Source organism: Lonchura striata, chromosome 9, assembly GCF_046129695.1.
Source record: "Lonchura striata isolate bLonStr1 chromosome 9, bLonStr1.mat, whole genome shotgun sequence".
NCBI classification, from domain to species: Eukaryota; Metazoa; Chordata; class Aves; order Passeriformes; family Estrildidae; genus Lonchura; species Lonchura striata.
In genome coordinates, this window is record NC_134611.1 from 1,195,681 (window position 1) to 1,213,741 (window position 18,061).

At 50.8% G+C, this 18,061-nt stretch overlaps 1 protein-coding gene across 2 annotated transcripts in view; it reads right to left on the minus strand.

The window, feature by feature from the left end:
• Window positions 1–3,679: 3,679 nt before the first annotated feature.
• Window positions 3,680–18,061, minus strand: part of PBX1 (PBX homeobox 1) — a 129,288-nt gene continuing 114,906 nt past the window's right edge. Inside the window, exons 7-9 of one of the 2 annotated variants that reach the window (XM_077785259.1) lie at window positions 16,274–16,386; window positions 14,640–14,729; window positions 3,680–7,822 (exon numbers count right to left, since the gene is read on the minus strand). In XM_077785259.1, coding sequence (XP_077641385.1) covers window positions 7,730–7,822; window positions 14,640–14,729; window positions 16,274–16,386 — 296 coding nt within the window. In that variant the 3' untranslated portion in view covers window positions 3,680–7,729. The remainder of the gene's footprint in view (window positions 7,823–14,639; window positions 14,730–16,273; window positions 16,387–18,061) is intronic. The other variant, XM_077785260.1, reaches the window with a different exon arrangement.

Consider the following 18,061-nt stretch of genomic DNA (forward strand, 5'->3'; position numbering starts at 1 on the left):
TTGGATGTAAATGAACTGGAAGCTTATTAACGAGACGAGAGGCTGGAGCCTAATTAGCAGGAGGACAAGGGAGCTGCGCTGGAGCTGAGTCAGCGAGTGCGAGAATCGCTGGCGCGGTCGCTGCCATCGCTGCCAAACTGCCCCCAAAAACCACGAGAATCGGGCAAAACCCCGTGTTTTTGGCAGGGCCGGGCAGGTCAGCTCCAGTTTGGGGTGTCGTCTGGACACGGCCCACCTGGGGCACCCCAAAGCCACCGTCCTGACTTTATTCTCCACGCTGGGATTTAGCCGTGTTTCCCAGCATACATTGAATTTTTGGGGGCAGCGGCAGCAAGGCAGCGCGGTGCAGGACTGAGGGATCTGTGGCAGGGGACCGGGCTGCTTTAGCCCCTGTGGAATTTATTTTAGGAACTATTTGTTTCTGATTATATCTCGTTCTTTTGCACTCTAAAGAATTATTTTCCCCACCAAATGCTGGGAAGAAAACAAAGGCGGGGAGGACCCCAACACAACAAAAATCAGGGAAAACATCTTTATTTTTTTTTTTTTAATGAACCTCCTTTTCTCCCATCATTTTCCTGCCACTTTTTCTCTGCTCGGGAGGTTCCTGGAAGCAGAGGGAAGACCCAGCCAGGGGCACACGGGGGGACGGGGACTCGGCCAATAAACCCCTTTTGTCATTTGCACCTTCGGCAGCCGCGCGGCCCCAGCGTTCATTTGCATTTTTAATTACCTGGGCTCTCCCTGCGCCCCTCGGCTGCCCTGCCTGGGGTCAGCGATGGCTGCAGGCAACGGGATCGGGGCGCTGGGTGGCCCGGAGGATGGGCGAGCTGCTAAGGGAGTGATGGGATTCCTTTTTTAAAATTTTTGTTTTCTCTCTCTCTCTTTTTTTTTTTTTTTTCTTTTTCTTTTTTTTTTTTTCTCCTGATTTTTGGTATATTACTCTTCTGCTTCAGCTTGGTCCAGCCCTGCCTTTGTGCCATCCATCTGCCCCCCTCCTCTGGGTTTCCTCCTCTGCCACCATCGAGCACCCCCACACTGCTACCCCTGTTCCCTCTTCCCACGCAACCCCCGCCACTGCCAGCACACAGGGACATGCCACAATTCCCCGGTAAAGCGATTAAAACTCTGCCTCATTAGCAATAATTAAAAGGTGCAGCACACGTTCTCAACAGCTCATGCCCGGGGGCAGGATACTTTGTTTCTATTCTATTCTATTCTAATTTTATTATTTTGGTCTGAGTTTATTTTGTTTAATTTAAATTTATCTTACATTCATTTTATTTTACCTGCATTTTTTTTATCTTGTAATATCTTTTATTCTTTGCTTTTACTGCACTGTAATTTAATTTAATTTAATTTAATTTTATTACCTTTTTTTAAATGGAATTTTATTTTTTAGGCCCTCCACGCCATCCCCATGGCGCTGGCACAGGAGGGATGTGGGGACAGCCACCCACCCCGAGCAGGGTAGGGCGGGCTGCCTGCATCCAAGGCACAATAAAATATTTTACTACAAAGCAGAATTACTCCAAAGACTGATGGGCTGACTTGTGAGACCCACTCACATTTATGGAGGTCGTAAGTTATAGACTCCCGGTGAACTGGAGGAAAACATAACCCTGGCTTTTTATAGGGGAAACTTCTGCCGTATATTAAATTCTCCTGCCAGTAGACGGGGCTTTACTGCGAACTGTAACTTTTAACACCTCCCAGCCCCTCGGTTAGGAGGGAAGGATTATTAATAACGTGGGTGTGGGTCGCCAGGCCGGGCTGTTTGCCACCAAACCACTGCTGTCTGCTCACCAAAAAGCCTTTTGGAGCTTCTGCTGTGAGAATTATGCAGGTCTCGGCGCATTTTTGGTCTAAAATATTGCAGCGTGAAATGGAGAAGTGCAGGAGTCGCACCTCGGGGTTTGCTGAACTTGGTTGCCCGAAACCAGGGAAACCGAAAGGGGGGAAAAAAATCCTACAGATAAGGGAGTGGTAGGGGGAGAAGGGAAAAAAATGTGGATGCAGGGAGGGGGATGGAGATGGCAAGGAAGAGGCAAATCATCCAGTTTGGCGTTTGTGGGTTTCCCTTACAATGAATTTTTGGGGGCAGTGGCACCAAAAATTCCCTTTCATCCACGAGCAAGGGGGAATAGCAGGAGGAAGACAGGGAGGAGGCTGTGCCCAGCCTGGCTCCAGGAGGCTGCAAATGCCCTTTTCCCACCCCAAACCCGCCTGTTTTCCACCCAGCTGGGCGAGGAGCCAGGTGCCCAAGCCCACCCTGGTCCCCAAGGGACGTGTGGCTGCCCCAAAAGCATCCGCGCATCCCTCCGGCACCGCCGGGGCCCGGCCAGATTTCACATTTATTCCCAGTTTGGAGGGGGATGAGCGGGTCTGGGAAGGGAGCAGCTGGGAGCAGGCTGATATTTAAACTGGTATTAGCAGAGCGAGATAATTCCTGGGGCGGGCAGTGCCGGGGAGCTCGGGGGGCTCTGCGGAGAGCGATACAGTTAATTTGCAGCCGGAGCTGGAGGCTGGCCCGGGCTGATATTGCCGTGTTATTTAGAAGAGAAAGGTCAGGCTGGAGATGGAATAATCATTGACAAGAAATCCATGGGGGAGCACCAGCATCAGCATCCAGCTCTGCCTTCCCGGGGGATTCGTGGCCAGGGGTTCTTCCCCTCTGCTCGGGGTGTTCGTGGCACACATCCAGCCTGGGCAGTCACGGCCACCCCCCAGTCCATCCAAAATCTCTCTGGACAAGGCAGAGCCGTCCTGCTTTTCGTCCAATGCACGGGCTCTTTTTAAAATTACAGATTATTTTTAAATTGAGAATTCTTTTTCTTCCCAGAAACGGTTTCAATTTTTTACCCTTTTTTAAAATAACCCCCACCCAGGAAAACAGGAGAAGCTATCAAGCCTTCCCCTGCTCCCCAGTCCTGCCCCACACCTTGGTGTGATAAAGAAAATCCCATTTCTAGATTTATTTGGAAAGCAGGAAAGCAGTGCACTTAAAAAGTACAAAAAGCAGTAAAGGGATATTTTTTTGTGTGTGTTTTGTTTTTGTTTTTTTTGTTTTTTTTTTTTTTTTTTTGGTTTCAGTTTTGTTTGGATGTGCTTTTTGGTGGGGTTTTTTGTTCTGTTTTGTTTTGCCTTTTTTTTTTTTTTTTTTTTTGGCATTGGCCACATGTTCAGGAGCACTTGCCTCTGTATGCCCAGGGAAACTGAGGCAGAATCCCAAATCACATCCCTCTGGCTCACACCATCCCAGCACCAGGGTATTTATTGCCTTTGTTCACTCCCACCTCTGCACCCCAAACCCTTCTGCACCTCCTGGGGCAACCCCCAGGGTATCTCGTTTTCTTCTTTTTCCTCCCCAAAAAATACACCAGGTTTGTTTTCAGGGTTTTGGTTTTTTTTGATTTTTTTTTTTTTTTGCAACAAAAGAAACTATTTATTTGGAATATGCATTACCAGTACAAATCAGGAAACTGTAAAACCTACACCTTGTTAGTATCGTCATAGAACATAAAAGTTTCAATTGGGATCAGAAAGACAGAGGCCTTTTTTTTTTCTTTACAGAAGCAGAAAAGTTTCAAAACCAGGTTGGAACAGAGAGTCTTTTTTTTTTTTCCTTTTTTTTTTAAAGGATTTTTCTTTTTTTTTTTCTTTTTTTTTTTTTTTAATATTTGGAATCCATTAAGAAGAGATAAAATAAAAAGATGGGGAGAAAAAAAAATAGAAAAGAAAAAGCAACTCCGAACTGGATCACCTTTACAAGGGATAGAAAGGGCTTTGCAAGAACAAAAAAAGCAAACCGACAAAACCAACCCCCCAGGCAATGTCTGATTTACATCCTCTTAATAATAATAAAATAATAATAATAATAAAGGTGTACGAAAACAAAAGGACTCCAGGAAACCTTGGGATTAAAAGGAACACCCCAAACCCTAAACCGGTCAGTGATGTGAGAAGCTCAGGGCTTTTTTGGGAGGAGCAGGAAAACATTGGAGGAGAAAACTGAAGTGATGCCAACCAGCACCTTCCTCAGCGCTTCTCCCTGAACCCCACTGTGCAGCCACGGGGATGTGGGGCTGGATTTGGGGACATTCTGGCCACGTGCCACCCCTTGGCACTGAGACCTCATCCCCAGCAAGGTCCGTGGGCGAAATGAGGTTGGAACATTCCTCATCCTGAATCCCTCAGTTTTGGGGACACGGGGATTCAGGGAAGAGAACCAACCATGCACATGTTTTGGGAAGGATTCCTGCCCTTTCAACATTTCCAGGCAGCTCAGCAACACCCCCAGAATGGAGACCCACAGGGGGGCTCAGGGTTTAATTCCCCCCCACCTCCTCCCCAAAACCCCTTGGAATTCCATAATTCCATCTCTTTCCAGAGATGTGATCCCACTGCTCAGCCCCAGGGCAGCCACACGAGGATCTCCTGGAGCTGGGATCTGAAAGGAGTGGGGAGAAACGCCTCCCCCAAAAACACCACTGTCACTTTTCACATCACTCTGGTCACAGCTCAAAAGAGCACGGGAGGTGGCAAGGCCATCGTCTTGGACAGGTCAAAATAAACTCAGCATCATCATCATCATCATCATCATCATCATCATCATCATCAAAGCCCCCTCCCCCCCATCCCAAACAAGGCAAAAAAAAAAAAAAACCCAACAAAAAGGTTCATTTCTGGGTCTCAACGTTAAGAAACATAAAGTGTTAGACTGTACCTATTAATGCTCACTATTCCAACCATTTTTTTTCTTTTTAAAGTTTTACAAAATGAATTACCGTCACTTTTTAAACATTGTGTAAGAAGAAATGAGTGTGCACAACTCTACACTTTTCTAGCATTCTTGAACTAATTCACAAATGCGAGAAAATGGAAAAAAAACCAAACCATGGGAAAAAACAAACAAACAAAAAAAAGGAGGATGAATGTAGGTAGTTTGATGTTATAAACTATACAGGAATGAAGCGCTTGTTGCCACAGAAAGAACAGGGATGGGACCTTCCCCCTGTTCAATTTTGCGTGCTAAGAGGGTCATTTTTTATTCTTTTATTATAAACACTATTAAATTCCGACTGCGTTTTTGGTTTTTTTTTCTCCTTTATCTGAATATACAAGAACATTCATTATCAAATGTTCGTTATCATCAATACTACAAAGAACGAGACACAAATCGCAAGAAACAATGGAAAATGTTAATAAAGCTGAAAGAATCGTCGAGTTTTTTTTGTGATTTTTTTTTTAATTTTTATTTTTTTTGAGTTTCTGCAGGTTTTTTTTTTCGTTTGTGTTTTTTTTGTGGTTTTTTTTTTGTTTTGTTTTTTTTTTTTTTTGGTATCGAAGTCAGGTTTTTCTGGGCAGAAAAGAGAAATAATAATTAAAAAAAAAAAAGAGAAAAAAACCCCACCAACACTCGGGGCTGGAGCAGGGGAGGAGAATGGGGAGGAGAAACAAAACCCAAAAATTTAAAAAAAAAAAAAAAAAAAAGGCAAAGAAAAAGGCAAGCGAGCAGCTACGCCAACACAAAGTGGAGGGACCAAGTGGGGAAGCCAGGAGGGGATTTGCACAGTACCGTGAGGAGCGAGGGGCGGCAGCGGGGCAGGGGCAGCCCGGCGTGGGCTGGCTCCAGCAGGTTTGGCTCATTCCCGGCTGCATTCCCGCAGGCACGGCGCTGCTGGGGCTCAGCAGGACAGGCCTGACCCAGCCCTGCGTCCCTGCAACGCTTTGCCAGGACAGGCTCACGGAAAATCAGCTGGAAGTGGAGGCAAGGCAGCGCTGAGGGAGGCCACGGGAAGAAGAGGAGGGAAGTGGGAAGTGCAGAGCTGGGGAAGGTGGGCAGCACCTCCCGACTGTCCTTGCAGGATAACAACCTTCTCCACGCTCTTACCACCCAACCCTGGGCCCCTCGTGCCACATCCTGCTCTGCCACAGGCTCCCCACTGCTGGCAGGGATGCAGAAGGAGCGGGAAGTGTCACTGCTGGACACACGACACCCCTGTGCTGCAAGGTGACAGCGTGCTGGAGCTGTAGCCACACCACCACCGTGCCCTGCAGGACCGGTGAAATGCTGCCACCTTTTCCCAGCAGAAGGGTGGAAGCATTTTTGGCAGAGCTCTGATTTTAAAGGGTTTCTGGTTAATGCTGCTCTGCGCTGGCAATTCCCATCTCGAGGCCGGCACGAGCAGGGTGGGCATGGACATTCAACAGCGTGAGGTGTCGATCCCAGGGGATCTATCACCAGGTGCCAGACATCCTGCACCCACAGCAGTCCCCACCACACCCAGGATCTTGATGTGGCCTCCTCGAGCCCACTGAAAGAACCGATGGCCAGAAGTCCCACCCTGGCACGAAGCTCAACCTGCTGCCCAGGGAAACTGGTGCTGCCTCTTCCTGCTCTTCCATGAAAGCCACATCCTCCCAGCACCAGCCTGAAGGGGCAGGATGAAGCCTCTCTTGCCAGCTGCCACTGCTCGTCCCAAGAGTGGACCAGAAAAGCTGGGCAGAAAGTCCCGTGAGTCCTTCCATGGCCACTGCCCAGGTAACTCCTGGGGTAAAACCAGCAGCTTCAGCACCCAGACATCCCCCAGTGGGGCAGCCACCCGTCCTACAGAGCAAACGTGTGCCATGAAGAGCTGCCAAAAGCACCCGAGACACTCAGCCCAGCACCTCCAGCCCCTGGCATTCTGCTGCCCATCCCTCACTGCTGCCTTGGCAGGGCTTTGGGAATGCAGGGGGTGGTACAAACCTCTGTGGGTGCTGCCTGAACTGGGGAACCCAGCTCCTCCTGTAAACAGGAGCCAACACCCCTTGGCACTGCCCTGAGCAGAACTCCACCACCAGCCTCTCCAGCCTCTGAGAGAACTGCTGGTGCCCCATCAGCCATCCATGCCTGATCCCACACAGCTCCGTGGAGGTGTTATCAGCAATGGCCGTTCCTCACCTGCCTCTGCCGCCCTTCCTTCCCTCCTCTTCTCCCCTCCAGCAACAGGCAGGCAGGAGAGCAGGGCTCCAGGGCTCATCCAGACCACAGCAGCCAGCAGGAGGGATGCTTGGCCGAGTAGGGCTGGCGCTGGAGGTTTCCCCAGGGCTGGCAATGGGACGGTACCTTTTGGAAGCGAGGGGGAGCACGCTGGCTCCTCCTACGTGCACGGGGGCTGTGCCACCTGCCCTGTCCCTGCAGCAGCCCAGGGACAGCTCAGCGGGGCAGGGCTGCGTGCGGGAAGCTGCAGAGATGAGGCAGGAGCAGATTCCCCACGGTGGCAATTCCCTACGAGAGGTAGCGTGAAAGGAAGGGGGGAAGGGGCTGCCTGCTAGGAGGGAGCGATACGTGACTGAGGTACACCTGTAGCCCCTCAGAAAGACACCCAGCATGAGGCTGTACACTGCTCTGGGGGTGGTTTGCGTGGTGGTGGTGGATTTTTGCTTTTCCTCCTTAAAATCCTTCTACCTTGGGTGGGAAGCAGGGAGGGGAAGGGAGCGGTGTTGTGGCGGTGGTGGGGAGGGGGAGAGCGGCTTCTACCCAGAAAAGAAAGGGAAGAGAGTATAAAGAAGTGTCCAGATTGGCTGAAAAAAGCATCCCGACGAAGAGAAGAGAAGAGAAGGAGTCTTCTTGTGTGTGCTGATTGGGTTCACCTCCAGTCTGACTGCTGCGGTGTTAGGAGAGGCCCCTCCTCTCCCGCCCCCGCCGGGGCCGGCTCAGCCAGGGATGCAATTTGCTGGGAGATCAGTTGGAGGTATCAGAGTGAACGCTGCCAGGGCCTTCTGTGGGGGAGGTCACCGACGATGGGGTAGTAGCGTCTTGCCAACCTCCATTAGCCTGAAGGGACACACAGAGACATCAGTCACCCGACGGCAAGGCACAGGCAGCCCTACACAAGGCACCCATCCACCTCACCTCCTCCCCGCTTCTCTCTCAGCTGGGATTGGTGTAGGAGGCAAAGATGTCCCCTCTGACTCCCCCATCCCACCCCAGACTACAGGGCTCCAGCAGGCTCCATCACAGAGCAAAAACATTTCTGCTGAAAACAGATTTTGATAAACTGCAAGTGCTCATGGAAAGTCCATCCCTAAAAAAACCCAACATATTTATCCAGAACCCCGAGCTCTGGTTGTTTGGGGTTTTTTAAGCTGATTACAACTTCCTGATTATAACTCTTCTTCATATGGAAGAAAGAAAATAACCAACACTTCAGAATCAGCAGCCTGAATGTTACCTGAACCTAAGTGCTGTGAATATGCAGACCAAGCAATAGGTCCCATGGAACTGCTGAGCTGTGCCGTGTCCCCCAGAAAGGCTCCACATCCCAGCCTCATCGAGGGAAACAGCCACAGCTCGACAGAGGTGCCAACACTATATCCCACCTGAGGGTTCATGCAGCAAACCATGGCAGACAACTTGTTTCTTCTCCTAAAAACAGATGCAGAGCCAAATTCTCCAGGCACTCCAGAGCTGAGCTACTGGAGGGCCCCGGCTGCCGCGGGCAGGAGCCGGCAGCGCACAGAAGCTGCTCCTCTGCCGCTGCCATCCCCTTCGGAGAGGAGCAGATGTCACACCCAACCTCCTCTGCTTGCTCTGACATTGATTCAGTGCTTGGCAAATTAATCCTTCCCAAGCACTGCCCAGGCTCCAGTTGGCAGCAGGCGCTGTCCCGCTTTAGACACGCCCGGGCTGCTTTGCCCACTCTGGCTGCCTGTCCCACTGCCTGCTGCACACCCCAGGGGGCTGAGGGTAGGAAAACTCCCCACCCCAATGACACCTGAGGTTTTAAGTTTTACTGTTCTGCTTTGGTGTGCAGCTTTTAGCTTAAGTGTTACTGGGATCTTTTCACAGGGTGGTGAAGACAAATCAATCCTATTCTAGCTGGAGACCGAAGGACAACCTCTTCAAACTCCAGGCCCAAAGCATAAGCAACGTGAGAAGAGGAGGGTGGGCAGGCAAGCAAGGAGGATGGAACTTCATAATTTGAAGCTATTAATTGGACAGTTAACTCCTGTATGCAAATGGACTAAAACTTATAAAAATGTGCAATCTTGTGACCAAGCCCTCTTTTGCTTCCATCTTGGCCATGACTGTGGTGCCGGTACTGCCAGGGTGTGGCCTTTGAAGGCACTTTAATAAATATCCACTTTATTCCTCTTAACTCCATCTAACCTCTATTCCAGCTCCTTAAGGCATCACTGAGGTGCTGCTGCCCAGCTCCTGCCTGCCTGAGAGGCTGTGCTGGGAGCAAGGAGCTGACAGGCACAAGAACCCACACTTCAGGAGATACACCACCTCACAGCGGGACACGCACAGAGCAAACAAGACCAGAGGTGTGTGCACACCCCTTGCTGTGCCCGTGTGCTCTACCACACGTGCAAGGCAGCAAGGGGGTTCAGGCAACAGCAAAGAAAACAGGAATCACGACCTCAGCTGGCTCACAGGTCAGCAAACCCCACTCTGCTCCACCTCGCGTGCAAGTGTGACACCAGACGATGCACGAGCATCACCAGCCCCGTGTGCCCCATTCCCACTGCCCCCACCAGCTCCCACCCACAGCCAGGCCCTGACCCCCCATCCCTGCGCTCCCCAAGAGGCAATATCCACCCTTACACATCTTGGACTGCTGCAAGAGGCAGCAATTACTGTAGATTATCAGCCCGACAATGACAGGCCGCGTAAAGAGAGACACAGAGCCAACTCCGCCGCCCCGAGACTGGCATATTCAAGTACACTTAGGACATTAATAGCAATTTACGTGCCATCAGTGAGAGAGAACCACAATAGCTGTGCTGGCAGCCTCTTATTACCAAGCCTGTTATTTGTTGGAGTTACAAGCTATAATCACAACAGAAACTTTCAAAACCCTTATCTTCCGTGACGCACCAAATCTATTTCAGAGCCGTAATTGCTATGTCACCGGAGAGTTTGCTGCTTAATGCACTCAGATGCCATTTAGTGTTTGCAGGGTCGTTACGGCGAGCAGGAGGGGGGAGAGCGGCGGGGGCCGTGCGGAGCAGGGCTCTGGCCCTATTGTGCTCAACTATTTTTAGAGAGGCTTTTGCCTGCCAGCCACCGAAGCGACCGAGCGGCGGCTTCACGTTCAGCACCCAAAATCCTTGGAAGGTACTGCAGATTGGGAATGAGCCTTCCCGTCCTTCAGGAATTTGTGTGGCTGAACACAACCTTGGTGGCGTCCAGTGGGAAGTTGAGGGAATGGTGGGGAGAAGCCAGTTGTGGTCTGGTAAGTTGTGGGTCAAGTGATAGAAAGGAGGACCCAAGGTTGGCTGTGACACCTTCACACCATCCTTTGGTATGGAAAAGTCCTCCATGAGGAGGTCGGATCCTTCCCCAGGCAGAGGACATGCAGGCCCCATCCCCACTCATCCTGGAGTTCATTCCATCGCTGCATGGACCAAGCCACATGTGGGATTCATCCAGTTCCATCCAGATGGCTCTACCTCTTCCAAGCAAGGAGATCCCCTGGGGTTTGACTGTAGTAAATCAGTTGGGATCTCCCTCAAAGACAAAAGAATCTTTTGAAGAGGCTGCTCCTCCTTGCAGAGCCCCTGCACATGGCTGTGACTTCTTCAGGAGGGGCCGATGCCAAAGACAGAGCAGTGGTCTCCAGGACACCTCTTCAGATGTCACCTTCTGGTGCCAGAGCACAGGCAAAGCCTTGGAGACTGTCCAAAAATGGAGCCCCAGTGAAAGACTGCTGAAACAGCTGGTTTTGATGCCCAGTTCCACAGGTCTCAGCATTTTTGTCACCTCCAGCAAGTCTGGCTGGCTCCCTGCCTGGGCCTCCTACATGGGGCTGGGAGATGACTTTCTGCCAATTTTTAAAGGCGCCTTCTGCTTAGCAAGGAGGCTGTCTCAGCGCCCCACCTCCTGTGACCAAATCCCTGTCCCACCAACAATGGCACAGGGCCTCCAAACACACCAGCTACCACCCAGTCTGACAGAGCAGCCTCAATGCCTTTTCAGACCTCTGAGCTTGTAAGAGCTTTTATCAGGGCCTCCTTACAATATGCACTGAAGGACTTATCACACAGCAGAGAATCCAGCCTGGTCAGGACATCCCTTCCCAAGGGTCATGGCCAGGCACCCCTGGCCATCAGAACACACCAAGGCATCCCGTATGGATGGAGCCTGTGCACTGAAGTCCTGCCAAACCAACTTCCATACCCCAGCTGGTGGTCATGAACATGAACCTAAACTTGACCATGATGGTGAACTGCAGCTGGCTGAGGAACAGAGCAACAACTTATTTCCCAAGGCTCAACTTTTTAGAACAAAAGATCTCAGGTCAAGTAAGGAGCTCTCAGCTTCTTCCTCTACCAATCCTTGCTCATGAGCGTGGATCCAAAATTCCCTGTCACACCTGCCACTGGCCACCACCATCCAGGTGACACACACACTGCTCTGTGAACAGGCACAGGTCTGCACAGCAGCAGTTTTAAATCAAAACCTTCACTTTCTGATGAACTTTAAGAACAACTCATAATTCTACACGTTTAAATCATCTGTAAATTAAATTAAGTCCAAAACCAAATTTCTGAAAGGGCTTTAAGATGACTACAGTTCACTCATTCATTAGCATATGGGGGAAGTAGAATACTTCTACTTCCATAGGCCAGTGGCAGGAAAGGTGATGTTCTGGGGTAGGACCCTCTAGAGGTCTGTGGCAATAAACACCCAACTTCTACTGGAACCCAGAAGAACCTGGGCTTTCCTAAATGCTTTGAAATCCCTGGTTTTGGAGGACCTCCTGGATACACATGTGGACCCCCCATGAACAAATACTGTCCAAACAGCCCAGACATTTAACAACCCTCACCTCATGGTGCAAAAACCTACAGCCTCAATGTTTGCTAGAAGGGCTCACACCCCAAACCTCCTGAAAGGAGAGGAGGTCCCTGCTTCTTCTCAGTGTGACCCAAGGCTGGGTATCCATAGGACAGCTCCTCTCCACCATCTCTCCACTGTCAGAGTGTCCTCATCCCTTGCTGGGACCGGTGCAGTCCCCACCTGTGAAGAAGAAGGCTCTGCTCTCCCCCTGCCTCAGCTGCGGGTCACAGCGCTGGCGATGGCTGGGACACTGCCCGTTATCCTGCTAATGATGCAGAACCGACTCCAGCCCTTCCTTCCTGGCAGAGCAGCCTGTCAGCCACAGCAGCAGAGCCTCGCAGGGAACTGGGCTTTGGGTAGATCCCTCTTCTCAGCTGTCACGACTTACACGCGTTTAAAAATTCATCCTCCATCAAGGAAGGCAAACCCCGAGCGTTGTCTCCCCTGCCAAGGTTTCCAGCAGTGGAGCCGGGCAACCTGCCGCTGACTTCCCGGTGCTGACGGGCTCCAGGGATGACTTCACCTCAGCCCCGTGCAGACATCGTTGTGACAGGGCTCTGGACTAGGTTTCGGCTCATCTCCTCCCAGCAGCTCGCGGGGACGCTCGGGTGATGTGGGGACGGCAGCTTTCCGTGTCACAATCAGCTCTGCTCCGCATTCTGCCGCCCCTCCTCGGCATGAAAGGGTTCAGGGAAAGGCAGGGAAGCCCTGCCTGTTGGAGACAGGCACCCTGCCTGCACTGAGGAGCTCCCCAGCACCAATGCTTCCAAAAGGGCAGCACACCTCAGGGTGGACAAACTGGGATCCATCAAGGATGGGAAAACATTAAGTGACAATCAGGCTGGAGCACACTGGCTGGGATGCAGGGGAAACAAACAGGCAATCTGGAAGATGCTTCCTAAACTGTCTGCTCAGCTCTGGACTCCCTGCCTCATTTCCCATGCCTACCACAGCTTTATGGGGAATTGAGTCACCCACACAGTGCAGTCCCTTTGCCAGACTGCCTCTCTCTTGACAACATCCAATATGGGTCAATTTGGGCTCTTGCTCTCCCTGAAAACCAGCCTGAGAAGACATCAAATGCCAAACATGCCAGGTCACCGTTTGGGACGCAAAGAGGGAACCACCAAGCCCCTGCCACTCTCGGTTCACCAGTTCTCATTGCTATTCATGGGAGCATTGGTTCTCCCACAGAGAACCACAGCCAGAAACACCAGCCCAGCTCCCCTTATCCTATTCAGCTTCTGAGTTTTCACTTTCTCTTCCTTCTCCTCTCCCCAGTCACCCCCTCCCTGCCTCAAAATCCCTGGCAGCAACTCTCCCCCTCAAATTTTGGCTTAACCCAGGCCACTGTTATTTTCCAAGCCAACTGCAACTGTAATCAGCTCAGCCTCCTTCCTTGGGGGTATTTTAATTTATACAAAAGTATCATCTCTTATCATGATCAGCCTGCGATTCATTTACTCTCCAAGTATTAAAAAGCCAGAAAGGGAATAAATTCAGCACACGGAGAAATTAATGCGGAACGATAGGCTCTTTCATGTGGCATTTCCAAGTGCCGTTTTTGCAAGGGGCTTATGTAATGAGACATAATTATCTGCACATGTTCAATTACATTACTTCACAAATCCTCCCTGCCTCTGCCTCCTGACGTCAAGCCGCCCACTAAGCCCCGGCGCCTGCAGGAGAGGGGAGCAGAGCCCCCCGTCCCAGGGCACCCCTCTCCTTGTGCCCTCTCTGCATACTGGTGGTGGCCGTCCTGCAAGATGGTCACACGCCAGGTGACAAATGGCCCAGCGCACTGAGAGTGATGGGACTGGCTGGTGATGGCACCGTGCTGGGGTCTCGGCTGCAGGACCACCATCCCACCCAGAGGATCATCACCTCTCTGACCAGTTCAAGACCACCCTATCTCAACCATCAGCGTCCCCATGTCCAGGGCCAGCTGCCCCCTCCTCTGTGCCACCCCAGACACCATTGCCACCACCCACTCAGCGCTCACAGCCTCCTTTTCCAGGCTGCCCTCCTCTCCCAGCTTGCTGTCACTGCCGCTGAGATGGCGGACGATTGATCTGAGAAATGAAGTTGGATTGCTGTCCCAAATCTACACTGGGTTCTCCTTGTGTGTGTCTGATCGATTTCCCCCTGTGCGACACAGCTTGTCGCTACGAATTTTCATGCTAGTCAGAACCCGCCAGCGCACCCAAGAACAAGGAGAAGATGCTCCAGAGACCGCCCTCCCCCTCGCATCCTCCCCCAGCCCGCTTGGGCGAGGTTTTCTTGGGTTGATGTTGGTTGGCTTTGTGGGTTTTTTCCCTCCTTTCATTCGCAACCGCCGTCGCCACCAACCCCGTCGCCGCTGCGCTCTCGGACCCTGGCCAGGGACGGGTTATTTTTAGCCGGACGCTCCAGGATGGTGCCACCGGGATGGAGCCACCTCTGGGCCGGGGCGTTTGCGGTGACATTCCCCACCATGGCTACGCGAGGTGTCACCTGTTTAGCAGCTCCTGTGTCGAGCGCGCGTGGCCGCAGGTGCCGGGCGAACGCTGATGGGCTGTGACAGTCCGAGACGCCAGCTGCCTGCACGCAGCCTGCCCCGCCGCCACTTTTTTTGTGGGCAAAGCTGCGCCGCTGGCGTGACCGATACAGAAGCGATAAACTAGGTGACCGTAAAAGCAAAGACAAGTCCTACTAAGTGGCATTCTGAGCCCTATGGCTTTGAAATAATTGGTAGTGAGAGAACAAAAATGAAAGGAAAAAAAAAACCAAAGACCCAGAACCCAAGCCCATTTTTTTTTCTTACACTGATGCCCTGCGGACTATACATCTGACTTGCCGCGAGTCCGTCACTGTATCCTCCTGTCTGGCTGATAACATGGCGAAGGGTATCCACCTAAACAGACCAACAACAACAAAGACACAAATTAGAGGGAAGGAAAGGTTAGTGGCCAAAGCTGCTTCCGTTCATCTTTGGCAAGATAAAAGCAAACAAACCAGAATAACAATGATCGTGGCCATCACCGTAATAAAAATAAAGGTACACATTTGAAGAGGGATAAAAGAGAACCGCAGCTGGTCTTGTGGAGAGAAATGAGCCAGAGGACCTCTCCTGTCTCCCTCACCGTCCCCTGCCTGCCCCAGCAGCCCTGTCACACTCTCCTTGGCCCCATGTCCTTTGACAAAAAGAGTGGGGAGGGACAACAGCATGACAGTGTGGGGTGGCATCTCCTGGAGCACGTCGTTGCAGCCATCTCCTCCATCTCCTCTACGGACCCACCTTCCTACCCCTACCCTGTTCCACCCTGACCCCAAGCACTGCTCACAGCAGCAGAAGGAGATTTTTGGAGTTGGATGAACGCCTCCACAGTGAAGGGCCCAGAAAGGAAATATACCTACCATGGCAGAGGCACCAGCAGCTCTCCTCTGGGTGCCCTGTTGCTGTCCCTCACACCCCCAGCCCAGCCCCAGCAGTGGCACACGTGGTGAGCACGTCTCACTGCCCACGGATGATGTGTGCTCCACGTCCAGCCTCATGGGGCAGCAGCCTCAGCTTTAGAGAGTTCTCCTTGCCCAATGCAGAAGTGTCAGAGTGGCTGTTGTCTCTCAGGACAGAACAGAGCCTCAGATGCCTGAGAGGGGACTCATGGCATATCTGGACATCGGATGGGAGGTGGGAGAGCTGAGTGAGATCATGGCTATTTTAAATTCTTTCTTTTTGCTCCAAGCATGGGTTGACATTTCAGCATTGCTGCTCAAAGCTCCCTTGCTCTCTCCTCCTGGCATGTACAGGGGTGGTGTGAGTGCCTGTGCTCTGGGGAGGTGGGGAGATGGTCAAGGGTGGCTTTTAATTGCAAAAAAAATTTTTTTAAAAAAATCTACATATTTCAACATTTAATGCCTTTCAGCAGACACCTAGCTTGGCATCAAAGGAGTAAGTGGAAGTCTTGAAAAACGAGACACCAGTCCAGACATCTGGCCCATTCCCTTGGAAGAATAAAGCAAGAAGAACCTAAACCTGAGCTGCTTTTGCTTGACTTTGTGCCTATTCTTCTACACCTTCTCTCCTCTTAGTATGACTATCAAGCCAGAGCCAAATGCATTCACAAAGTGTGGGCAAGTCTCCTCAAGACCATGGTTGTTGGTTTGGTTGGGTGTTTGGTTTTGGTTTCTTTTGGATTGTTTTTTTGTTTGTTTGTTTTTCTTTTTTTTTTTTTTTTTTGGTGGTTGCTCCTGTTGCCTTTTTATTTTTCTTTTTTTTTTTCTTTTTTTTGGTCGGTTGGTTTTTTTTGTTTGGTTTGCCTTTTTTTTAAGTGTTGGTTGGTTGATTTGTGCTGGTTGAGATTTGCTCTTTTCAGACGGGAGGGAGAAGTGCCAATACAATCAAAGGCTCCTCCAACACTAATGCATTCACTGGCAGTACATCGGATGGGTCCCTACCTGTGACTGCACGTTGGCTCCAACCTGGGCCCCTTGGTAAGAATCCCCATTGAGAGACTGCACGCTCATGAACAAATCTCCAGAGTTTGACATGTTAAAAGAACTGGAAGAACCTGGAAAGGAAAGAGTGAGGCACCTGAATCACAGAAAGGAAAAAGATCCACCCCATGACTCTCAGCCAAGAGGAAGGAACAACATGCAAAGCAACCACAAAAACAAAACACACAGTCAGGTTAGTAGTATGAAGAACAGAGCAAGCAAAAAAAAAAAAAAAAAAAAAAAAAGGATGCACTCTTGAGGTTATTCAAAGCCACATGTTGTTACAGCTCAATGCCAAGAACATTCTTCAACAGCTCCTCAGCTGGAGGAAGGATTCTTCATGCTTTTGACTGAGACAAACAAAGCACAGCCTGGAGGACTCAGACAGCATCAGAATCCTTCAGACAGCTCTGAAGGATCTCGTTGTTGGAGGTGTCCACCCAGCAGACTGCACTGGAGACCAGAATTACCCAGACAAGCTCTGCTATCAAGAGCAGAAGCCTTTGCAGCAGGTGAACCAAGCCCATGCTGAGAAGCTCAGACAGGGTGGGTAATTCTAGCCCATACTGCTCCCTGCAGGGTGAGACATCCAGAGCCCATCCAGCCCCATGGCTGGAGCTTTGGCTGAGCCATGTGGGGCTCTGTGAGGGAGCAGTGCATGGGGTTTGCCTTCAGGACATCAGGAACCCATCACTGGTGGGAACTGCAGAGCACCAGGAGCAAAGGCTCACAAAAATGTGAAGGCACCTGGGTTAGACTCCCAGTGCCCATCACGCTGGCAAATCTTTCATTGTGATGGCCCATGAGAGAACACAAGGGTGTCACAGCCCTCCTGGGCCAGCTGCCCCAGAAGAACAAGCTCTTGTAAGCAAATTCCCCACTGCATGCACCAGCCGTCAATGTTATGCTAAAAAATTGTAACAGTGAAGACAACTGGGTGGGATCAAGAGAAAAAAAAAATCACAAATGAAAAGAAAAAATAAATCCTGCCTTTGCAGAAATGAAAGTTTTATGCTTTCAGCTTTGAGATATCTGAGCACTTCCTCAACCACTGAACAGAAGAAACAAACCCATCATGTAACTGTAAGGCAGGGAAGGCAGCAAGGGGGTTAAAAATAAATAAAAAGGTTTTATGGGATTATTTCAGAATTTATCGTGCAGATCAGCGCGTTAAGTGTGAGACAGCTCAACGTGCAAGGTTTAGTTATACATGATGTTAGCCTTGGAAAGGAGAGACTTCAGGGGCCCAGGTCAGCTATGCTTTCAGCTCCAGTCCCAAATATATACTCTCATCATCTACACTGCCATTTCCAGCTTGGAAGACTGGCAACCACAGTCCTGGTGGAATTGCCCAACTATGGCTCATGCGTATGCTCTGGGAAATGCCTGGCAATCCCCCTCCCCTAGACAGGGAATAAACAGGGACAGACCCCAGTTGCGCCCTGGAGGTGGACCAGGAAGGCTCCTTGAAGAAGTCACATCTGACACAGGTCAGGGAGCAGGTGGGAGGAAGCTGGAGGCTTCATGTTCACTACATTCTCTGCTGCTATCTTAGTGACCAGCTCTTTTGTCAGGTGCTGGCAGTTCTCAGAATCCAAGGAAAGCAGAAACATCACTGCTAGATACAGCACCCAAGACAGTCAAGAGAAAGACTCATCTTGAGCACAGCGAGTCTTGGATCAGGACCCTCCCACTGGTGCTCTGTGAAGCCAGGAATAGCTCATTGTCTGTGCTCACTGTCAACCTGCC